At 47.5% G+C, this 24967-nt stretch overlaps 2 protein-coding genes across 14 annotated transcripts in view; one reads left to right on the top strand and one right to left on the bottom strand.

The window, feature by feature from the left end:
• The window catches only part of MAP7D3 (MAP7 domain containing 3), a 165797-nt gene extending 163248 nt beyond the window's left edge, over positions 1–2549 (top strand). For all 10 annotated transcript variants that reach the window (XM_078854265.1, XM_078854268.1, XM_078854270.1 and 7 more), the window contains one exon: positions 1082–2549. In XM_078854265.1, the coding sequence (XP_078710391.1) occupies positions 1082–1089 (8 nt within the window). In that variant the 3' untranslated portion in view covers positions 1090–2549. The remainder of the gene's footprint in view (positions 1–1081) is intronic.
• Positions 2550–4481: 1932 nt separating this feature from the next.
• Positions 4482–24967, bottom strand: part of FHL1 (four and a half LIM domains 1) — an 87245-nt gene continuing 66759 nt past the window's right edge. For 3 of the 4 annotated variants that reach the window (XM_073358469.2, XM_073358466.1, XM_073358468.2), the window contains exons 2-6: positions 12330–12511; positions 10633–10810; positions 8906–9075; positions 8081–8267; positions 4482–5513 (exon numbers count right to left, since the gene is read on the bottom strand). In XM_073358469.2, coding sequence (XP_073214570.1) covers positions 5359–5513; positions 8081–8267; positions 8906–9075; positions 10633–10810; positions 12330–12485 — 846 coding nt within the window. In that variant the 5' untranslated portion in view covers positions 12486–12511 and the 3' untranslated portion in view covers positions 4482–5358. Of the gene's footprint in view, positions 5514–8080; positions 8268–8905; positions 9076–10632; positions 10811–12329; positions 12512–12790; positions 13500–24967 lie in introns of those variants that run through there. The other variant, XM_073358467.2, reaches the window with a different exon arrangement.

Here is a 24967-nt window from a genome sequence, read left to right on the forward strand (position 1 = left end):
TGACTGATCATTAGGGTGGTGGGTCAGAGATTTGAGTGAAACTAGCTGGTATAGGACTGGACTTTTTTTTTTTCTTCTTTTTCTTTTCATTGGAAGTTAGGATCTCCAACACACCAGTTCAAAAACATGCTCATAACAAGAGATCTCCATCCACTTGACAAGGACTCATGTGGATAGGTGTCCTAAATGGAAAAGCTATTTAGTGGAAATGGAATGGTTACACCACCCGAGTCATCTCTTCAGACATGACACACCAAAATTAGAGCATTTAACATTTCCAAACTCCTGACAGCTGTCTTCTCTGTCCAGTTCCCAGAGGATAGATGTCCATGTTTGTGTGTTTCATGTACTTGTCACATATATTCCATTGCAGTATGCACCCTTGTTACCACTTAGGTGAGAGGCCAAAGATTGTGACTGGGCCATGGAAATGGAGCGAAGGGCTTGCTCCCGCTGTGGTCCCTCCAGATTGGAGTTCAGATACAGTAGCTAGGTACACAGTAGCTAGGTACACAGTACCAGTGCTATATTGCTTCTGTGGGTACTTGGAGGACTTCAGGTTTGGGTGCTTTCACACCTCCTTCCATAAACACCAGTGAGGTTTGAAATGTTCACCCCAGATTCTTACTGCATTTTGAAAGTTAATCTAAATAGAATGACAGTATTTTGAGCCTGCTAATAACTAATGCAGTTAAGCAGAAGACTAATGTATTTAATTAGAGAAACCATAGTCTCTAGGCTGGGCTTTGGGCCGTGTTCAGCTAGATATGTTTTGAGGTAGTGTGATGTAGCAGGTATGTACATAATTTTACAAACTAATATATTTACACACTTATATCAGGAAAAATTTACTGCATTTGTTATATTTGATTATGCATGTGCCAGTGTGGACTAACCAGCTATTATCCCGAGACAGAAACCACTGTTCTGACAGTTAATGAAATAGGTAAGCTGCAGATCTGCTGCTGGTTATGTTAGACATGGCCCCTGACACAGATAGCAGATGTACTTGGTGTCTTGTATACAGTCCATACTGCACAGCATGAGAACACTAACCACCTCTTCTTTGCTCTTTGGACAGAACTGTGAACACTAGAGTCCTGGAAATAACCTGATTGCACTTCAGTAATCCAGTGTTTTATCAAGTACCGAAGGCCTTGTTTTGAAAAGCTGCTTGTTAACCTTTACCTGTCTTCAAGCTTGCAAAAAAGACCAGCAGGGAAGGGATAATAAACTTCTAAATTTGCACCTTGAAAACTTTCAGGGAGACTTCCTTGCTGTTGTTCCTTTTCCATTTGTCTAGTGGACTGTTCGACAGGCTTTCCTTGTTAAATATCACTTGTTCTCCTTTTACAAAATCTCCACTAACCTGTCTCCAGGTCCTTTTATTTTCATATTAGTGTGATGTACCATCCCCGTGTGCCATTGGAAATTTACCAGCTGGCCACTGACAAATATTTTTGCATGTTTCTGAAGTGGCAGTTTGCAAATTTAAAATAAAAATTATGCATTCTGTGCATATAAAAACCAAATCCCATTTGTTTTATTTTCCACGTAACATCTCTGTACAGTTGGTGATACTAATAGGATATTTAAGAAAAGCTAAATTGGTCAGTTATCTCTTTGATCCAACACTGGGTTAAACTGTTTTGGATTATTTCTAATATGAAAATATTAGTAGCTTCAAAATACAGAATTGTACAATCATTAATACATTTTAATGTTACTGGAACGTCCTAAAATTTTACAATATACACGAGTATATATGCACTAATATACTGCGGAAATGTTGAGTACCTAAACGTGTTTGTTATAGTGCAGTTTAACATTTGTCATGCTTTTTAAAATGTTTTCATTTGAATTACATATTTATCTACACTCATGTAAGTATTATGTTGTGTACATAACAGTATTAGGCCATTCAAGTCCTGTTTTTTGTTCATGTTAATTATTCTACATGTTCCTGTGCTAGCTTTATAACAATGACTGCAAATAGCATATGTATTCCCTTTCCTAAAGGCTGCATTAGTTACTTGCTTTTTACAGCATGAAGAGATTAACTATCTTTTGCAAATGGCTGCTACAAAAAGTGTAAGTGCAGTCCCGTTCTTATGCCTTTGTAAGAGATACAGGATAATGATTTCTTTAAAGAATTGCTTTCTCAAACCCTGCCTAAATCTTAGCTGACACTTCAGTACCAATTAATCATCTGAATGGCAGCTGTGTTTTCAGTGTTAAAATGCAAATGTTCTTGCTGGAACTAAATGTGTTCCTTTCTCAACACCACAGTTAAAACAGGAAACCCTCATTCTTCCTCCTTTCTCAATCCGTTGCTATTCCAATTATAGTAGAACTGTTTTAGACTTAGAGCAGTGCCTTAGGTAAAAAAGAAAAAAATGTATTTTTGTATAATAGCTGTTTCTGGCAGAGACAATCATTCTAACAAACAAGATGCTGATATTTTTTTCTGTGCAGATGTTATTTGTTGAATGCTCTGTTACAGCTGTTTGTAAATATGTGTGCGCTGTTAAATAAACTTTGCAGTTGAACAGTGGGTTGGTTTTTGCAGTTCTGAACATTAGGTTACTAGAGCTCTCAAAATGTTTCCCCAGCTGCTTTGCCTGGAGATGCAGTCAAATGTTGACCAGAACAACCACTCGAATACACAGTACAGACTCCATAAACTAATTTTTGCTATTCAAATAAAATTCGAATGGTTCGACTTACTTGTATCATGGTAGTCTTAGTGTCTTCATCTTGTTATGCTCCCTGATCTAAAATACACTTCTAATCCTGATACCTTTTTAGTATATTAGTTATAGTTGGTGTCTACTCCATAAGGCAGAGGTCCCGAAAGTGTGTGTGGGGCGGGGTAAGGCTAGGGCCTAGGCCAGCCTGCACAGGGGCCAGGGAGGGAGCACCACCCAGTTCCACCCCTGGGCCTGGCCTCGGCTGTGGTCCCAGCCTCGATCCCCTGCTCCTGGCCCTGTCTCCGGGGGTGGGTGGAGGTGAAGGGGTTGCCAGGTAAAGTTTGGGGACCACTGCCAGAAGGAAGAAGCAAAGAACTTGCAAAAGGGACGGTTTCAATCAGCATTGTAGTTTCTTCAACAGTCTATAAGAATTTTTAGTTTGTAAGAGGGTTGGAAGATGTGAGGCCCTAATGCTAATTATACTTTCACATGCTTCCTGTTAATGCACTTGGCTCAAGCGTGTTTTTTCACACGAATTAATAGGGAAAAGCAGTTATTGGAACTGAATATTTCGTGGTTCTTGTGACTTCCAGTATTGGTGGCTGGAGCTATTCTTACACAATGTAGAATTAAAATATACAAAGGGATAGTCCTGCAACTAAGTTTTTCTGCCATTTTAAGTAGAAACCAACATTGACAGACTAGAAGTCTCATAGGTAAGTGATTATCAGCAACTCCCTTGCCCTAAACTATTACTAGTGATGAAGTGGGTTCTAGCCCACGAAAGCTTATGCCCAAATAAATGTTAGTCTCTAAGATGTAACAAGGACACCTCATTGTTTTTGAGGTCCATTGATCATTAGTGGCATGTTACAAATTAACACCAGTTTAATTACCAAGAGGATAAATTATTTCCTTTTAATGAAGTGCCAAAGGACAGGATTTGGAGAAGATAAGTTAGTACCAAGTTACTGTTAAACTTGACACTCTTTCCTTTCTCCAAATATAAACCCTGTCACAAAAAACAATCTTCAATATTGTTTAGAGTCACTTTGTAGTACAACACAGCTTATATTTTCTTTTTATTAGACTGTTAAATTCTGAGGTCTACTCTATGAAAGACAAAGTTCAGTCAGTATTATCGCTGCTGTGAAATTGAAAAAAGTTTCAAGAAATTGAGTATTTCAGGGCCATAGGTCTTTCATTTTGTTCAATAAAGACAATGGTTTGAGCTTTGAGTAATGTCCTGTAGAAGAGCATAGAGAATAACAAAGTATCCTTTTGGACTCTAGCAGAGCAGGGAATCGTCATACCCCATCCCTGTGTGTCTGAGGTACTGCTCAGCTGCCTCCCATGTCCCCACTATAGCGGTCATCCTCAAAACCTTGTGTGTGTTGTATGACCTCCTTCTATCCCCCTGTCCCTGCCCTGAATCACAAGGGGAACTCAGGGAGTTGAGATGGCTTAATGTTGCTCAGGCTGCGCTGTTTTATTTTAAAATAGATTACATCTGGAAGAGGGATTTCAGAGGAACAGACACCAATTTTAGGTTAATTTTCCCGTAACTCTACAGTATGTTGGCCACAGGCACATTTAAATATGCTCTTGGCAGTGTAGGGGTTGGCACTCAGTGTTAACTGCAATGGGGGAAGGAGGGGTCCTCAAAACAAGTACAGTTGTGCAGTGTAAAGGGGGAGGGTCTTAGTGACTTTGACACACCTTGATATTTGTTTCCTACAGAAACTAGTGAAGAGACACAATCGTCCAGACTTCATGAATCCAAACAAGCATTAATCCAATTTTTATTAGATCTTAAAATAACGTGTTGTCATGGTAGGAGAGCTATCCTACAATGTTTTAAAAATGCATATACATTCTTTGTATGTTATGCGTCAAAGAATAACTTCATGAAGGTGGTGAATTAGTAAACCAGGTGTAGACAGCATAATTAAAGTAAAAAAGCTGGTAAGCAAAACCCTCTGACAAGCCAATTTAAAATCAGGATTAAACCTTAAGTTAAAATTGCCATAAATCTCTTTTAGCATTCTCCCTAGCTAAACCACAGTAGCAAAACATAAACAAAGCCATAACATATACTTGCTGTAACTTGCTTTATATGGTAGTATAAGCAAAGGCATTAATGTTTAGTTGCTACTAACTGCATGTCTGCATATAAAGTACTCATGAATGTATAATTGCGAAGCACCATATCTATGATCCTGGGTGTGGTCTTTGCATCTTCTTACCAATGGGTTTTTTTGGGGGGTTTCAGTGGGTGCAAAGATTTGTATGTTCCTTGTCAAAAACCACTTCATTAAGTGTCAAAACTTCAACTTAAGTTACAAAATCAGTGTTTGTTTTACTTTGTACTAATCGTCATGCAGAAGAGGTGATATTTAAGGACCTAAAATTCTGGCACCTCAAGCTTTTGTGTTAATTGTCATGAAAGCAAAGTTAGTTTTGCAGTTGAGTAAGTTTTGTTACTGCAGAACCTTAAAATCTAAAATCAAACAAGCTGAAATATGCTGGGGCAGGAGGTCTGAACCATTCTGTAAAATGGAAGAAGATAGGCTTTAATGTGCAAGCTCCTTTAATAGGCCCTTCTGAAGCAGCTCAGATACAAGAGCAAGGCTCCAATCCATTTTACAGCAAAGGCAGAGGCTGCTCCTTACAGTCTATGGGGACAGTCAGCGCAGTAAATTTTCTCATTATGATAGACAAAGCGCCTGTTAGCCAAAGGACGGGAACACTTGGTACACTTGAAACAATAATCATGCCAGGATTGGCCTTCATGGCTGACCACAGTGGATCCTTTTCCAAATCCTATTTAGAAAGATAGAAGGAGTTATTAATAACATTCCTTTCAACAGAAAGTAACTTGTTCTTTGTTAATGTCTATTGACTTATAGAAAGGATAGAGTAGTTGGTTGCTTTCCTAGAAAGAACAATGTTCCCGCACCTGTATAAAATCCACCAGACCTATCAAGAGCTGATCTTGGTCCCAGATGCCCTGCTCTGCTCTGTCTTGTCTACCACAGCAAACCATTTCAAACTCTGCTGGTAAAGGACTGGTGAAAACCCCAGCAGTTGGAATGCAGCTTTTGGTGCAATCAGGCCCCTTTAAGTTTCAGCAGCACCTCTCTGCCCACATTGTCTTGACAACTTCCATTTTTAAACCTGGTTTGTTTCAAAACTAAAAAAAAAAAAAAAATCATTTTCTCCCAGAGGGGTTTCCCAGACCACTTAGAGCCTCGTAAGAATGCACTTAGGGTCTGATTCTGATCTTGCTTCAAGTGGCTTAGTCCTGTCTCCTGTCCACAGTTTTGCCAATCCTGCAGTGAAAAGCCTTTTCTTCTGTGGGTCCTGCCCTCTAAACCCAGCCTTCCTCCAGCTCTTTCCAATCTCCCTGTAAAACAGCTTTTAATACGTGTGCTACTCCTGCAGGAATTCTTCACAAAAAAAATAAAAATTCTACACACAGTATTTTTAAATTCTGCATATTTTTTGTCAAAATGTAATATAATCAAGCTGGTTTCAATTATTTTGGTAATTTATTTAAACTATAATATAATGGATGGAGAATGGGAGTGGGGAGCACTGGAGGAAATCACCAGCCCCCCTTTGTCTAATAGTAATGTAGCTAGTATGGACCATTTACTTCTAGTTATTAGTCAACAAATATATGTAGCCATATGCTCAGTGTTATATTATAGGCAACTGAAAAGCAAGTGATGGCTGGGGTCTTAAACTCACAATTTATAGTGGCTACTGACCATCTCCAAAAAGGTCAGTAGCAAATAGTTCATGGAGAACATTTTCATAGGAAATTTTTTCAGTCCAAAAATTTAGACCAGTTCTAATCACTGAAGCACCAATAAGCATTTATAAGGCCACACCGTCCTTTTACAATAAGGCTTCTTTACACCACTCTGGCAATGTAAAGGAGCCTTAACATTTTTACAACTGTTTTATATGTCTGGGGGAATTCACTAAACAGGCAGGCTGCTACACTCTGCTCTGCCTGAGGGAACAGAGCCTGCCCCACACCTATGTCTTCAGAAACACCGCAAAGCCCTGCCCTTCCACGCCAAGCATGCCACGCTAGCAAGCAAGAGGGACAGAGTGTCTGTCTTGCATGCATGACTGCCCAGCCCTGCCCCCGCTGGTAATTTACATTTCTACCGGCTGCTCTGGGTGCTCAACCCAACCTCCCTTTACTGCCAGTGAGTGGGCACATGACTGCTCTTGCGATTTCCCTGTCAGAAGTCATTTTTCTGCGGGGAAGCAAAGAAATCTGTGCAAGTGCAATGACGTGCACAGTGATGCAGAATTCCCCCAGGAGTAATGTGCATACATACTGCCCCTTGCTTAATTTAAACTTAAGGAATTTGGAGACCTTAACTGTGATCCCCCTCAGCTGACTTAGTATTTAATGCACCTTCCCAAACTCAGGCTTCAATTATCCTGCTAATTGAGGCTGCTGGGAGCTCAGACAATAGAATTGCAGCTTAATTTACACAGTTCTAATACTCTGACGTATGTCCTGCTTATGAACAAGTCTTAAGGCCTCCATCATGCTAGGTGCTGTACAATGTATTCAAGACATTCCCTGCCCCAGAGTTTGCAAGTGGATAAGGCAAACAAGCAGGTGCAGTGAGGGAGATGGTAAAACCATAACAGGATGGGATCATAGCTACTTCCTGGCTAAAAATGTACATGGCTTGCTCCCTGGGTTGCCATTCTCAGGCTGCGGTTTTGTACATGCCCTGTGGGAGAGGGGAGCTGAAGAGGGATTTGGAGGATAAGGTGGTGGCTTTAGGGAAATAGTTATTTTCTACTAAGTTCTATTCCTTTCTATGGATTTTTTTTAGATCTATGAACTAGCAAATCCTATGCCTGCTGTAAGAATGCTCCAAAAGCCATTCATGTCTTAGAATCATGAATGGGTTTTAGAATCATGTCTATACAATGTTTCTGTGAGGGTTTTTGGAGTTAATGGAAATCATCCCCTGCTTTCCACTTCATTCCTATATCCAATTAGGCAGAAGGAAGCAAACTAGCATCATGTTCCAGTTCTGCAGGTGTAGGTCACTAGTTGTTACTTAAAACAGGTGTTACAATGTGTGTGATGTAGAACATCACCAAGAAACCAAACTGTATCCACGTACCTGCCTTCTGGTTTCTTACTATAATGTATTACACCTCTTTTAGCCCAAATGAAGGCCACCTCCTTCTGTCTATTTTAAGCCTATTCTTCAGGAGACTGCTCTGGAGGTGGTCAGAGTGAAGGGGTGAGAAAGTGCTTGGACAAATCCGTAAGAGGGAGGAAGGGCTGGATAAAACAATGCTGCCTTTGCTGAGTCTCAGTATGCACTAATTGACCAACTTACCTGTAATGGGGTTCTTGCAGCCAGCACACTTCTTGGCAACTTTTGTCTTGTAGCACTCAACACAGTAGAACTGATCCTCCACAGCAGTGAAGTGTTTCCCACCAATCTGCTTTGAGCAGCCAGTACAGATGAAGCACTCTGAATGCCAAGGCTGCTCCTGGTAAGTGAGTCCTCCAGAAGTGATGGCCTAGGGCAGAAATGAACATAAGGAAAGCGTTATGCTGTAACCATCACTGCAAATCCTTACAGGTAAGACAACTGGGTTTCAGAACTGGGGTGAAGGAGCTTGCTACGGTGGGTTTGGGTTCCCGTCTTCAAACAGCGACAGAAGGATTTCCCTTCTTTTGAGAGGTTTTTGCCTAAAAGACACCAGCACAGAGCTGGCTGAGTTTCTCTGTGCTGAACTCTGATGGGCCAGGAACTTTCAGGAAAATTTCTCAGCCGTTAGTGTTACAGATATTGTACAGCACTGGTTGTTTACAGTACCAGTTTTGCACTAATGATTCCAGTATTATCAGCAAGCAACAGCTGTCAGCTTTTTAGCAGTGGAAGTGAGGATGTTGTTTGCTTTACTTTATTCGTTATGCAGGGAAGCTTTCCTTTTGATGAAGGGGTAAAGAGACTAAGCCCAAATTCCTTTGGTTAAATACTGGTGTCTGGAAAAACTATGACAACTACAGTGAAATCTTTGCTCAATCTGATGATTTTCTCAATTTAAAAAAAAGGTTAAGATTAGTCCAGCTTGTTCTCCTGCTCCTCTGCTCAACTCAATGCTCCTATAGGCAAAGGGCCCCTTCCCAACCCAAGAACTGCATGGTGACTTACCTTCTTGCACTTAACACACAGCTTGGCAAACTTATGTTCATGGCAAGAGGCACAGTAGATATCCTCTCCTTTGGGGAAGAAGCTGCCTGTTCCTATCACTTGCTTGCACTGGCTGCAGGTGAAGCATTCCTTGTGCCAGAATGACTTCTTGTATTCAACATTTTGGTCTCCTGCAACAGAAAGCAACAGGTTGCTGGTATAGGAATTTGTGCAGCCCACATGGGTCACTATTAATGCTTTCAGGGCCATTGCTGCACGAACACTCATGCAGCTAACAGAATGTTGGGAATCATTAAGAAAGGAATAGATAAGACAGAAAATATCATATTGCCTCTATTCTTATCCATGGTACGCCCACATCTTGAATACTGCCTGCAGATGTGGTTGCCCCATCTCAAAAAAGATACATTGGAATTGGAAAAGGTTCACCAAAGGAGAACAAAAATTATTAGGGGCATGGAACAGCTTGCATATGAGGGGAGATTAATAAGACTGGGATTTTTCAGCTTGGACAAGAGATGACTAAGGGGCAATACAGTAAAGGTCTATAAAATCATGACTGGTGTGGAGGAAGTAAATAAGGAAGTGGTATTTACTCATAACACAAGAACTAGGGGTCACCAAATGAAATTAGTAGGCAGCAGGTTTAAAACAAACAAAGGGAAATATTTCTTCACACAATGCCAGAGGATGTGAAAGCCAAGACTATAACAGGGTTCAAAAAAAGAACTAGATAAACTCATGGAGGATAGATCCATGAGTGGCTATTAGCCAGGATGGGCAGGGATGCAAAACCATGCTCTAAAGCAGGGGTTGGCAACTTTCGTGGCCCATCAGGGTAATCCGCTGGCGGGCCGCAGGACATTTTGTTTACATTGACTGTCCGCAGGCACGGCTCCCAGTGGCCGCAGTTCGCCGTTCCCAGCCAATGGGAGGTGCAGGAAGCGGCGGGGGCGGGCCGCCACAATGCGGATTGAGACACACATGGCCAGCAAAGTTCGGCATCTACCAGGCTGAGCTCTTGAAACTGTGGGCTCTGGTTCTGCTGCCTAAATGGAAGCTGAGCACGTGCCAAAATCCTGGCTCTAGTGCTCTCCTCCAGGGAGCCGTTTTTGTTTTTCAGGGACCAGGGTCAAAAACCAAGTGCGAGGGTACAGTATAAGCACAAGGCTAAATCACAGACAGAAAAAGGCAAGGGCTTATTTTTAATGAGACCATGTAAAGCTGGAACTAGCTAGGCAAGTGCCAGTCACCCTGCCCCTTGAGCACTGTCTTGCCTAGCTCCTGACTGTGGGGCAGTGGCATAGCTGGGGGGACAGGGGGAGCGATCCGAAAAAAAGGCAGCACCCGCTGGGGTGCTTTTACTCACCCGGTGGCACTTTTTTTTATCCCTCCACCTGGCTACACGGCCACGGTGGGGTTAGGCCACGGCATGGTTCTAGGTGTTTTCAGGAGCAGGTCCATCTTCCTGAGCAGGTCAGCCTGGTGCACGGCCATTAGCTGCAGCCTACCATGGTTTGGCAAGACCCTGGCAGTTTGTGCTGGCTAGGACCCCAAGTCAGCAGTCAGAGTTAGCTAAGGGAACCAGCTAACAAGTGTCAAAATTGGGATAGGAGGTGGGGGTAATAGGTGCCCGTATAAGACCAAGTCCCAACGATCAGGACTGTCCCTACGAGGATCAGGACATCCGTTTACCCTAGGTTTGGACTATGCACCGAGCTGGGTACCTGCAACAATAGCTTTGAAGCAGCCTTTGCATTTGTTTGCACCCTCCGTGGCACTGCAGCTGCTGCACCAAACTTTGTTGTTTTCCTTCAGCATGAAGGGCTCGTTAACCAGAGACGCGTAGCACTTAAAACAGCGGAAGCAGTTATCGTGCCAGTAACGGTTTTTGAAATGCAGCTCCTAGGAACGACAGGAACAAAAATGCATCGTTGTACAGTGCCATAAACCCCCCGCATCTCCGAAAGCCCGAATGACAAGATTTCACAATACTGTAGCACCTTTTCACTCCAAATACGTCCCCGCGTTATCTACCAGCACACGCACGTGTCTAGCAGGACTCAGTGCAGCCAGCTCGGGTGGAGGACCAAACAGCACACCAGTGGAACAACGGGAAATATTGGTCATGGACACCAGGATAATATTGGATTCTTTAATGGCAATCATAATATATAGGCACTTGGTTTTTAAGATCTCATTTGAAAGGTCCACAGGGGGTAGACTGCACGGTACTTAATCTATTTCTCTCTGAAGCACTGAGTTGGGCCTGGCACACTTTGAAGCTAGGTTCCAGTGAGGGAAGGTGTTTCAAACCCAGTGCAATATACACCCCTTTGAGAGTGCGTGGTCTTGGGTTCCTCGGGCCCTTGCCGTCGCCAGGCTCCCTGCAGTCAGAATGCAGTCGGAGGGGAGCTGGACTTCCGCTCCCAGTAAAATTCTAAACAAGGCCTAAATCACAAAAAAGCATTTGATTTACTGGCACTGCCTTAAAAAGAAATGTGGGCAGCTCAGCTTCCTTGCTAACACAAGGTTATTCTGTGCAAACCCCAGAAACAGTTGTTGTTGGGCAAATGATGACATTTTGCTGGGGCTAAATATGGGGAAAGTGTCTGCTGTGCCGTTTTGCCCTTTTTCACCGCACACACTTGCCGAAGAAACAGTTACATTTAGCCCATGCCCATCTTACTAGAACCTTGGAGTTCCCAGAAAGCTTCCCCAAATGGCAGCAGAAAGCCAGAGCTGATTGACACAAGCTGAACACATGGCCCATAACAGCTTTTCAAATAAAAGTTTCAGGAAACTACAGCTGAAAGCTGTGTGTGGGGAATGGACTTTCAGCCTGATGTTAACAGATCTTCTAGCCCTTGGTCATCTATCGCCACCTACGCTGTCCCTCCAGAAGCCTGAGCCTCTTTCTCCAGGTCCACTCACGTTACATGCCTTGTACCTAGCCTCTCTTCCCCACTCTGTCCAAAAGGATGTAACAAGCCTGCTCCACCAACTCGCCTCCCTCCTCCCCATGCTGTGCCCTTTGCCCACTCCCAGGCTGGTCCCGTCATTTCAAATCACCCCTTGTGCTGGAAACAGCCTCCCAGGTATTGTTCTCCAAGTGCCTTCCATCACTCTGGTACTAACCCTCTGACGGCGTTCCTGCGTCACACCGCGATGTCTGCACCGCCAGCCCCGTTCCTCCTGCCATTAGCACTGACCCCCTTCCAAGCCTGGGCTGCCAACCGCCCTCCCCCACTTTATTTTAACAGGTCAGAAAGAGTGAAAAGAAGTCAAAGGGGGGGCAATCAAACTGCCTACCAGCTGTCCCCAGGACAGTGACCGCCTCATACCACAATCCAGTGGGAAGCCACTGGCCACTACTTTGAGACCGTACTGCCATAGGGATGCTGTGGGCAGCAGCCCACTGTACCTTGGAGTCGGCGCCAATGGGCTTCTTGCACTCGATGCAGGTGTTGGCACAGAATTTTTCAAAGCACTTCACGCAGCAGTGGCGGCCCTCCTTCTGCACGTACTTCTTCCCGTGCAGCGGGTCGCGGCAGTAGTGACAATCAAAGCGCTCCGACATGGTGCCCACGGTGTAACTGCTGGGCCCTGCAGGGGGACAGGAGGGTGAACTGCACTCAAAGAGCCGTTCCAAGGCGCGCTCTGCCACAGCGCTGGCCTGTGGCTGCCCACCGCTACGCGACCACCCATCGTGTGAGAGCAGGGCTGGCGGTGCCGGGAGCACGCATGCCAGCAGGGCTAAGTGTGAAACTTCACCACAGGCAAAGCTCTTCAAGGGCAGGTGGGGCAGAGCTGTACAGGTCGGGGGCCAGCTGCCCTGAGGGAACGCTGACCTAGACAGCACAAAAGAGCCAGGTCTACCCATACCTTGGGAGCGTCGTCCATCAGCAGTGGTTCATGGTTGGGCATCGCCAAGCAGCTGGCTCATGGCAAGCATGGCAGGTCCTCGTGCCTGGCTCATAGCCTCTTCCCACAACTGCCCTCCTCAGCGTTTGACAGGCAGTGGGCCGTCAGGATTGCACGGCGCCTAGTGCCTTATACTCAACAGTTACTTAAACCACACCCAAATATTTCTTACGCACCCATCATCACGAGCAAACGCTTCCGTGCAGCCACAGACGTCGTATGGAAAAAGAAAATGTTGGTTGTGTTCTAAACAGGGTTTCTAACAGCAGTGATTGCTGCCAAGGCTGCCCGCGCCCCCTTCACAGATGCAGGCCGTTGCATACGCCGAGATGCCGCTAGCTCTTCACTGCCTTTCCCTTGCCTGGCCCTTTGGGCCACAGCCATGACACCAGCGGCCTCCCTGGCGGTGGCAGGTTTTAAAATTGTGTAGGGGTGGGCCCGTGTCTTTATGCAGTCATGGTAAGGTCTTGAGCCCCAGGAACATCTGTCTCTTTGACACACACGCACCTCACCTCACCTCAGGGCAATCTTTAGTCCTATCCCAGTTACAGTGTTCTTGAGGGCACATTGGCACACTTACCCTCTGTTGCCACCAGAGGGCATCTCATACCATGCCTCTGAGATGTGTGATACCCTCACAAGCAGGCCAGTGTGCCCTACTGTGTCAAGGAGCTACTGACCCCCCCCCCCCCCGTATTGTTAATGATGGGCTTGCACATGGGGCAGATTAAGATTTCCTGGGGCACTGGGCCAGAGCAAGTGGGGGCTCCTTCCACCTGCGGTTCCCCCCCCTCCCGTTCCGCCCCTGCCACCTGTGGCCCCCACCCACAGCTCCACCCTTTTCTGCCCCTTCACCGGGGCCTGGTCCCTGTTCTATGCAGGGTTCTCCCCCATTCTGCCCACCCCACAACCCGTTTGCGCCTTTCTACACTCCGCCCACCCACTGCGGCCCCCACGACTGGAAACGCTCTGTCCCTGCATCACAGCCCCAGGCTGCAGCAGGGAGTGAGAGCTCCTCCAGTCCTAGGCCACAGCAGGGGTCCGGGTGCTGGGGCTGCCCCTGCAACCCCCGCACATTTGCAGGGCACCGGGGTCAAGGGGGTGCTCTGTGGGGGCTTCCCCTATCCCCCGGCTTCTGCCAGGGACGGGGTCAGGGGGCTTCCCCGGCCCGCACCGGCCCGGCAGCAGAAACCAGGCCTCCCCCCACCCCAGCTGGCCAGGGCCCCTGTGCACCACCCTGTGGCTAATCTGCCAGTGTTTGCATCTGCTCCAAAATCTGAATTTTTGTCAGTGGCAGCAGAATCCCCAAACTGTGTTTAAACTTCAGATTTATATTTGAGCTGGGGGGGGGCAGGGGCTGGACTAAGTTTAAGCCAATAAAAGAAAGGTCAGCGCCAGCTTTGCCTGCCCAGCAGTCCTTGCACACAAGAGTACGTCAGTCACGGTAACCTGAATTTACACATATTGAGTCCTACAGATTGTACCTGGTAATTTAAGAATTAAAGGAGTTCTTCACAATTTAACAATGAAAAGTGAGCACTTGGATCAGCCCCCTCCTACATTTTAGATCACCCTCCAAGAGTTGGATGGGATGTGTGAGAGGTAGGATGGCCTGGCATTAAGACACAGGAGCGGGCGTGAGGAGAGCTGAGTTAACTCCTGGCTCTGTCATTATTTCAATGAGGACTTGAGCAAGGGGTGCATGTACAGAGGCTGGAAATCCTGTAATTGCAATGCAGAGACAGCATCAATATTTGCACTTGCATCAATAATACAAGAGCACAAAACTTGGGCCCACAAATGGGGACAGCAGCCAGGCCTGAGTCCAGACACAAATGGAAACCTTTGTGTTGCTACACCTCAGTTTGTCCATCTGTAAAATGAGACTAATACAGACTGGCAAAAGTCTCCGCATGCCATTTCTCAGGGAAAGCAATTCTTTGATGAGTCCAACATCAGTTTTTCCCTTATCATCATGATAAAAGGAGGGCGAGTAGATTTTTTTTTTTCACATGAGCAAGTATAGTTTCATCTCAAGATGGGGTAATTAGACTTAATCACCTTACCGGCTGAATTAATTCCTGGTTGCAAAGCACCCTTGGATGGAAGGTGACATAGAGGGACCTCCCTCTAGCTAATCAAAATCCAAGCAAAACAGAGAATTTGACGCTTTCATATGATTACGGCCTGCATCTGTGCTGTCAGGGACTTCTGTGCTGGGTACCTGAGTATGTTTCCAACTGCACCCTGCATTGGTCTTAGGTTTAACATGAAGAAAAAAATGAGAGAGAAATTGCCCTAAACTAAAGGAAACTTCCTGCCAACATGGCTCTGCTAACATGTGACTGCTTCCTCTCTGTCTTTTCAGGGGTTCAGCAATAGAAATCTGGCTGCTAGCTTACATTTTGAACCTGGCCCCAGCCTTTCAGGAGGCAGATGTGATGCTCTCATAACTCTGTAGACTTTTCCACCGGAAGTAACGTTTGCCAGCTGAGCTACACCTTGGCTGGAAGTCAGGGATCACCCGCCATGGACATCCAACCCTGCCTGGCAGGGTCCCTGCTCGGTACCCCAAGGACAACTTCTGTTCCCGTTCCCTATACTTATCCACAGATAGGAGCCAGGGAAGGTTCCTGTCACCATGGCATATAAGCATCTGCACTGAGCCACAATTCCCTGTAGTCATGTGTCCAGGGTCAGCAGGGGTGTATGTGAAAATTCCTCCCAAAACAATTGGTCTTCTGGCCGTGGGGATGTAAAACAGTCTTTGCTAATTTATCCTGACAGACTGCTTCCCTCAGTTATACTCAGCTCATTTTTTCAGTTTACTGTAATGAAAGTAAACAAGAATTTTCCTTCTTGGCAATAGCTGGACAGAGAGATGAGGCTGAGTCCTGTCAACAGAAAACGCCAAGAGGAAATTCAATTATTGGCTCTTGATAGCCCTAAAGCAGGGGACAGCAGGGAAACAGAATTAGATTCAACATGGTAAATGGTACTTGCTTCCTGTTTTTGCTGTTGACTGAAGTCTGTTCTCTCTGCCTCTTCAGCTCCCCACATGCTGGCTTTCCAGGGGCCATGAAGAGCATGTCACAGGGGGGAAATACGCAGAGAGAGAGAAAAAAACACTGCACCCAAGCACTTGGCACTAACCCCCCCGCCGCAGAGTTCAGCCACATTACTCGGGATGGGGCTCCAGAAGCCCTTTGGGGGTAAGGGTGGCCCAGGGGCTAGGTCACTAGCCTGGGACTCTGGTGCAATGCCCAGCTCAACCACAGCTTCCCTGCTTGCCCTCGGGGAAGTTCCCGTCTCGCTGTGCTTTGGTTCCCCATCTGTACCACGGGACGGATAGCACTGCCCCACCTCACAGGACAAACAGACCAGAGGTTGTGAAGTGCTTACACAGTATGGAAGTGGGGGCCGTACCAGTACCTGAGCAAGTGCACAAGGGACGTTCTAGCCATCACCGGCCAAACAGAGCCGTGCCCCTTGTGGGTGATGACAGCTAGTGAAGAACAGCTGTCAGCGCCTCTGTCAGAGAAACAAACCTTCCAAACTCCAGCAGCCCGCCTCTTCTCAAAGAGCAGCAGCCACGGGGGCAAAGAACCTCTCCGCAAAACACCTGTCTCTAACCTGCCACTCCCAGGTACAGCCACTGCGGCAGCCTCGCTCCCCCATGGAACAGGGATGCTTGCGAACATGCACGGCCTGGGGCCAGCCCTAGCGGTACTAAGCAACGCCCTTCTCTGGGCAATGGATGGAGGCATGGGCTGCTCACACTGCTTGAGCTTGCTGCAGAGTTCCACACAGCCGTGGTACTTCTGGCATGGACCAATGGACAGGGCACCGGGCTGGTGCTCAGGAGACCTGTGTTCTGTGCCTGGCTCTGACAATGATTTGCTGTGTGATATCAAGCAAGTCAATTCACCTCTCTGTGCCTGTGTCCCCTCCCGTCATTTGTCTGTATAGACCGGAAGCTCTTTGGGGTAGGGACTTGCTATTTGTTTATACGGTACCTAGGACAATGGGGCCCTGACCTCAGTTCGGACCTCTATATAGTATAGAGATCAACACCCTCACTGGGGCAGAAGAGGGAGCATCATCCCTCTGTAACACAGCCCAGCAAAGGGCAATGGGTTTCTGTGCTTTTCCCCCAAAGAAAGGCGCCTTCTGCTGAGTCTCAAGGGACTGTCTTATTCCCACGCTACTATCCACCAGTCCACACAGACAGACAGCTGCCTGGGCTCCACTGCCAACAATGTGCCAGCTACACCCAGCTCTATCTCACCCTTCCACAGTTGCCACCGACCATCACAAGGATGTCGTGATGCCTGCCAGAGCCCAGCCTCTGGGTGAAGAGCATGCGGCTCAAATGAAACCCAAACAAGCCCCCTGTGATCTAGCTGCAAGAGGGAACACTTCAAGGAACGAGCTGGGACGCTGCATCATTTTCTCCCCCACTTCCAACAAAGGCAGCTGCCACTCATTGCCCTTGTGGTGCAAAACCTTGGGGGCCTGCTCAGTTCTTGGCTGGGGACTTGATCCTGCAGCGTGCTGCTCACTCTGGCCCCGATTCAGCAAAGCGTTCTGGCACATGCTACACCCGAGGTTAAGGCAAGGGCTCTGCTGGATCAGGGCTACGGTGCTCAGCATCTGCAGGACTGAACCCTAAACCGTGAAGGCGAGGTAATGTATACGGTGCACAAATGGTCTTCCATCTCCAGCTTCCTTGGAAACTGCCCCTTCCTGCCAGGCAAGAACCTGGCCACTGCGGGGCACATGTTCATCACGTCCAGGGCTCACGCCACCTGGGAGCTGGATGTGGATGCAACGCCCAGGCTCCAGCTAGTGTAAAATGTGGCTGCTTGCCTCCTCCATGGGAAAAGCCACCAGGAGCATATTACACTTGTGCTGCAACCCCTCTGGTGGTGGTTCCCATTCTGCTTGGGTTGTCAGGTCAAAGCACTTTCTCAGGCATCACAGGCAGGACATCCGTCATTGCAGCGCCATCCATGCCCACGGGGACAGTGCCTCTTTCAAAGGTCCCAGGAGACACGTGTGGGCCAGACACAGTGTTCTTGGTGGTGGGAGGACAGAGGAAGTTGGACTGATTCAGAATCTGAGCAGGTTTAGGGCATGTGGCGAAATCCCCTTCTTTGAGAAAGTTCTCCCACCATCCCTCAGAAAGACAGCAGAGGGAAAAGGGAAATGATGGATGTATATTCCAAGTGGCACCTCCCTGTAAATATGCCCTGGTCAGAGCCTAAATTAAAGACCTAAACTGAGCCCTAACCTGGGAGGCAGAGTGTCTGGCACCTTCCTCTGAGCACTTGGGCCCTGCTGGAGACAGGAGACTGGATTAGATGGCCCCCAGGTCTGATCCAGCCTGGGTGTTCCTAAGTTCTTACCAGGGAAGAGAGACTCCATGAAGTCCATTAGAGAATGTCTACACCGCAGCTAGGAGCAAGCCTCCCAGGCCGGGTCCTCAGACTGGTGCTAGCAGGACTCACCCTCGCACACTAAAAATCACTCAGCAGATGCTACGGCTGGGGTGGAGCTTGGGCTCTCAGGTCTGGGTGGGGGGCTTGACAGCCCGAGCTCAGCCCAAGCCACAATGTCAAGGCAACATCTACAGCACACTAGCATGACCTCTGCTAGCACACGTCCCTGAACCTGGGCTGGGAGGCTGGCTCCCATATGCAGTGTAGACAGACCCTTAGGGACCCCACTATGCAGCTCTACTTTGCCCAGGAAGCCCTTACAAACGATGGTGATGGGCACCCTAGTAACCCTCAAGAGATTCAAGCTTTGATCCTGCTAATTTACCATACTCTGAAATTACCTCTTTGAAGAAAAAGGCACCCGATACTAGAAGTTTACATTCGCGTTCCCAGTGCCAATTCTGCCACAGCTCATCTACTGAACCAATTCCAGTGGGATAGGGTTACATAATGTGCATAAATTCAAAGAAATGGCAACAGTGCCAGGCAAATGCATTGGCTGCTATTACTGTGGTGAGCTCTGCAGCCTTCTATTACCGCAGTGAAGCGTCAGACCTTCCTAGCCTGAGTTACTCTTTGAAAAACAGCGATTGGGCTTTTGATTGATGTTTTTGGTTGCACAGCCTGCCTTAACCCTTTGTCTCATGAAATTCAATGCCATGTGCAGGAACTGGGACAGACTCGGCTTCCCTTATGGCTTCTTTGCTCCTATTCTGGGTTACAGATTGGGCCCACAGGGCTAGGTAGGTGCAGAAGAGGTAGGCAAACTTCTCAGATTGGTGCAAGCCTTCAAGGCGGTTGAGTTTCCATGGCCATCAGGCAGCAGGAGTCCCTTTGACCCTGGCTATTTATTTCTGAAGTGCTCTGATGGCAGCAGACGACAGTGCTTCGACAGCTAGAGGACTTGTTTTCTGCTCCTTTCTCTTTAGCCACTCGCCAGTCCCAAGCGACTGGTAAGTTTCCACTAACAGCACTATCAGAAATTACAAGCTAAGGGCCTGAATCCTGGTCTACTGAGGTCAATAGGGGCATTGCCTTTGGTTTCAGTGGGAGCAGGAGCAGGCCCTAGCCTAGCCTAGGACGGAAGAATCCAATACACCGCTACAGACTAGGGACCGAATAGCTAGGCAGCAGTTCTACGGAAAAGGACCTAGGGGTGACAGTGGACGAGAAGCTGGATATGAGTCAGCAGTGTGCCCTTGTTGCCAAGAAGGCCAATGGCATTTTGGGATGTATAAGTAGGGGCATAGCGAGCAGATCGAGGGACGTGATCGTTCCCCTCTATTCGACATTGGTGAGGCCTCATCTGGAGTACTGTGTCCAGTTTTGGGCCCCACACTACAAGAAGGATGTGGATAAATTGGAGAGAGTCCAGCGAAGGGCAACAAAAATGATTAGGGGTCTAGAACACATGACTTATGAGGAGAGGCTGAGGGAGCTGGGATTGTTTAGCCTGCAGAAGAGAAGAATGAGGGGGGATTTGATAGCTGCTTTCAACTACCTGAAAGGGGGTTCCAAAGAGGATGGCTCTAGACTGTTCTCAATGGTAGCAGATGACAGAACGAGGAGTAATGGTCTCAAGTTGCAGTGGGGGAGGTTTAGATTGGATATTAGGAAAAACTTTTTCACTAAGAGGGTGGTGAAACACTGGAATACGTTACCTAGGGAGGTGGTAGAATCTCCTTCCTTAGAGGTTTTTAAGGTCAGGCTTGACAAAGCCCTGGCTGGGATGATTTAACTGGGAATTGGTCCTGCTTCGAGCAGGGGATTGGACTAGATGACCTTCAGGGGTCCCTTCCAACCCTGATATTCTATGATTCTATGATTCATCAACATCAAGTTAACACCAGCAGGTTGGTTTCATAGAATCATAGAAGATCAGGGTTGGAAGGGACCTCAGGAGGCCATCTAGTCCAACCCCCTGCTCAAAGCAGGACCAATCCCCAATTTTTGCCCCAGATCCCTAAATGGCTCCCTACAAGGATTGAACTCACAACCCTGGGTTTAGCAGGCCAATGCTCAAACCACTGAGCTACCCCTCCCCCCTCTGTTGTGTCTCATTAACTACAAACCAGTTGGCAGCAAAAATTACTTTCCTCACCAAAGGAGACAAAGCAGAGTTGAAAGGAACGCTCATTGGCTGCCAAGCTCCGGAGGGGCTCTGTGGAGGTGAACCTGCTGTTTCCTTCCTGCTGTTTCCTTCCATCCTCACCTGATGCTCCCTGCTTGGGCTCAGTGACTTGCCATGAGCCGGACGTTTGTGTAGATGACCATCGGGTCACGCTGGATTCAGTTTCTTCTGATGTTATTAACATGGAAGGGGAAAGGAGTGGGGACTTGCACCCATTGGTGCTGCCTCGGTTTTCAAGAGGAAGAAAACCTCCTTTTTGTCTCCTGTTTGGTTTCTGGGCTCCTCCAGCTTTGGGTAACATACTGCTCCCAGTCACACCTGTGCAACCCCACTGACCAATCTAGAACACACATGACCCAGACGCGCGCTCCGCGTATTCCCATCAGACAGCCCCTCCTGTGTTCGAGAGGGGAGGTGAGCGGGCGCCCAGCGAGAGATGGGCGTGGCACAGTGAGTCAATGGCAGAGACTAGAAGACAGCGTCCACTGTCTCTGTTCTCTTTCCATTTTAATAAAATAAAGCCCAAGCAGCTGGGCGAACAGATTTCTTTTGGGACCCAGGCCAGTTTTCCTGTCTGGAAACACTGCCTTGCCAAGGTCAGAGGGACAACGCTTTCTTGTTGACAATGCAGCTTCGAGCCCATGCACATCCTGGAACTGAGCCAAGAGCCACATGTGTATCATTTCTGAAACATGCAAACTGATGAGAAATATGGGAACCATGTGGACCATGGCCAAATATGTACAGCTTTGTCAGCCGAACAGGATTTATTTTAAAGAAATTGAATTAAGCGTAGTCCAGGGCAGGCAGCATTGGAACATTTCTTCATCTTAGTTTTATGATCCCCTTGAGCAAGACGACATCACTACAAACCTATGGCCCTTCCTTGCAACCGCGTCGCTGCACCTGAATGCATCACGTGCAAACAACAGACAACAATGCCACCGTCCCGGCTTTAGTGTCTGCAAAAGATAAACACAGCACCAAAAGCAAAGGAGCCAGCACACAACTCCTGCCAGATTCTAGCTACCAGAGGGTTCAATTTTTTGTAAATAGAGGGACTAATTATGGCCTGGAGCATTCCCAGTCTGCATATGGAGCACATCCCCTGTGCACACACAGAAGCCCAGCCACTTCTGCAGAGCCATCCCTTCCCCTCCCAAACCCCTCACAGACCTCTCCGTGGAGGCCAAGTACACTCCAAGGGGAGGGAGTGAAAGCTAGAGGGGCCCAGAGGGGAAAATACACTGTCCACCTGCTATTCCTGCGAAGGGAAGGCGACGGCAGGGTTCAGCAGGAGAGGGGGTGCTGCCATGGAGCCAGCCATCCCCCCTCTCTGTGTGGAACTGGGCCAATCCCGAGGCCGTATGACCTTTTCCATGGAGTCCCCAGCTCCCTAGGGGCCAGTGTGGGCCAAGGGAGTCCCCAACAGCATAGCTCCAAGGCTGTCACGGAGCTGGTGGGCTCAGGGAGGAGGCACAGTGCCACAGCATGGATGACCTGACACCCCACCTCTACCCCGCCCCTTACTCAACTGGAGACTCGGCAGCAGCCGCAGCAGTTCATTATTCTGGAGAAGAGAGATTTGCAGCCCCTTGGTCACTTGCCCCTATTACAATCCCTACCACTGAACTTGCCCAAACTTCCAGGTATTTCAACCCTGACATGGCCCTGTTGCCTGGAAAGTAATCCCATGTCATCGATCGCAAACCCAACATGGATATATGGAAATATCAGGATTCCCCCTCTCTCCTGGGCTCTGTCTTCCTTCACCTGGCTTTATTTCAGCGTGCAGCTTTACACAGTTGCATTACACAAGTTGCTCAGCAGCTCTCCAGTGTACAGTATGGACCAATGCCAGGGCAACCTGCATTCTACAGCAATGCAAAGCAGCTCTCCCCACGTCAAAGCAAGCACTAACCAAGGGATACAGTAATGTTACAGGTGCAGCACGTCCTTCAAGAGCAAGACAGTGTGGTGCATGTGTTCGAGCTTGAAATAACCCTGAACGTGTCTTCTTTGGATGTAACTGTTCTACAAGCTAATTTTTCCCTGACCATGGTGTCTAGATGAAGGGAGTTTGAGCAGCATTGTTTAACTTCAAAAGTATCACACATGCATCATCAGAATATACTGGGATCCATATTTTCCTTCAGCTTTACATATAAACCAGTCACTGAGGGAAGGAAATACTGATTGGGAAACTCTGAAGAAACAGGCACAAGCAACAACCAGACTGGAATGACTTTCCCGCCTGGGCTGATCTCCATGAGGCGCAGGATAAGCTAAGTGTAGGTGTTGGGCGTGTGAACTGCCAGAGGAGGATTTACTGCATTACGTGCCAACTCCTCGAACTCCCTTGAGAGCCTCAAGTAATAACAAGAGTCCAAGATATCCCATGACACTTGTAATCCTCTTTTTGTTACTCTTCCAAGAGCTCAGACTTCACTGGGAGCAGCAGCACCGATTTTCCTAAAGCAGCTCCAGAAACGAACTCCATCTTAAACAAGGGATTGAGTTCCCAGCAGCTATGGCAATGCAATGCCTTGACCTCACTCCCTGGTGAGCTGGGCTACTGCTGCAGGGCAGCAGGCCACACCAATGACCTTATCCCATGTCAGCAAACTTATGTGAAAACAAGTTACAATTCAGCTGTAAATCTATCTGACCAAAAAGGTGTCAATTAGCTGATTATGCAAAAAGAGCTTCTGCTCCTTTTCCAAAGTCATCCCTCAGTTCACACACACCAATCCTTTTCACCCTCTAGAATGTCTTAGGGTATGTCTACACTACGAAATAAGGTCGAATTTATAGAAGTCGGTTTTTTAGAAATCGGTTTTATATATTCGAGTGTGTGTGTCCCCACAGAAAATGCTCTAAGTGCATTAAGTGCATTAACTCGGCGGAGCGCTTCCACAGTACCGAGGCTAAAGTCGACTTCCGGAGCGTTGCACTGTGGGTAGCTATCCTACAGTTCCCGCAGTCTCCGCTGCCCATTGGACTTCTGGGTTGAGATCCCAAGGCCTGATGGGGCTAAAACATTGTCGCAGGTGGTTCTGGGTACATATCGTCAGGCCCCTCCTTCCCTCCCTCCCTCCGTGAAAGCAAGGGCAGACAATCGTTTTGTGCCTTTTTTCTTGAGTTACCAGTGCAGACACCATACCACGGCAAGCATGGAGCCCGCTCAGCTCACTGTCACCGTATGTCTCCTGGGTGCTGGCAGACGCGGTACTGCATTGCTACACAGCAGCAGCAACCCATTGCCTTGTGGCAGCAGACGGTGCAATAGGACTGGTAGCCGTCATCGTCACGTCCGAGGTGCTCCTGGTCGCCTGTGTGAGGTCGATCAGGAGTGCCTGGGCAGACATGGGCGCAGGGACTAAATTTGGAGTGACTTGACCAGGTCATTCTCTTTATTCCTGCAGTCAGTCCTATTGAACCATCTTATGGTGAGCAGGCAGGTGATATGGATTGCTAGCAGTCCTATTGCATCATCTTCTGCCAGGCAGGCAAGAGATGAGGATGGCTAGCTGTTATTGTACCATCTTCTGCCGAGCAGCCATGAGATGTGGATGGCATGCAGTCCTTCTGCACCGTCTGCTGCCAGCCAAAGATGTAAAAGATAGATGGAGTGGATCAAAACAAGAAATAGACCAGATTTGTTTTGTACTCATTTGAAAACTCCGCCCCCCGCCCCCTGTCTAGGGGATTCATTCCTCTAGGTCACACTGCAGTCACTCACAGAGAAGGTGCAGCAAGGTAAATCTAGCCATGTATCAATCAGAGGCCAGACTAACCTCCTTGTTCCAATAAGAACAATAACTTAGGTGCACCATTTCTTATCGGAACCCTCCGTGAAGTCCTGCCTGAAATACTCCTTGATGTAAAGCCACCCCCTTTGTTGATTTTAGCTCCCTGTAAGCCAACCCTGTAAGCCGTGTCGTCAGTCGCCCCTCCCTGCATCAGAGCAATGGCAAACAATCGTGCATCTGAGTTGAGAGTGCTGTCCAGAGCAGTCACAATGGAGCACTCTGGGATAGCTCCCAGAGGCCAATACCGTCGAATTGTGTCCACAGTACCCCAAATTCGATCCAGCAAGGCCGATTTAAGCGCTAATCCACTTGTCAGGGGTGGAGTAAGGAAATCGATTTTAAGAGCCCTTTAAGTCGAAATAAAGGGCTTCATCGTGTGGACGGGTGCAGGTTTACATCGATTTAACGCTGCTAAATTCGACCTAAAGTCCTAGTGTAGACCAGGGCTTAGGCACTGTGCTAAGCATGCCTCAACTTCCAGGGTGAGCTTTCTGTTTGGCTTTATGGTCAGTAATAATTCTACAATCTGGTAAACAACTCTATATTTCTTAATATGTTCTCTCCAAAGGACACAAAGCCAAAAAGCACTACTTACAACGTCGCTTGAAATTGGATGCAAGGACGATTTCATTCATGCAAATAAACACTGCTTAGAATGACACGCTTGATCCAGCTCTATCTGCGAGCAATACAC

This window comes from Lepidochelys kempii, chromosome 9, assembly GCF_965140285.1.
Source record: "Lepidochelys kempii isolate rLepKem1 chromosome 9, rLepKem1.hap1, whole genome shotgun sequence".
Classification (NCBI taxonomy): domain Eukaryota; kingdom Metazoa; phylum Chordata; order Testudines; family Cheloniidae; genus Lepidochelys; species Lepidochelys kempii.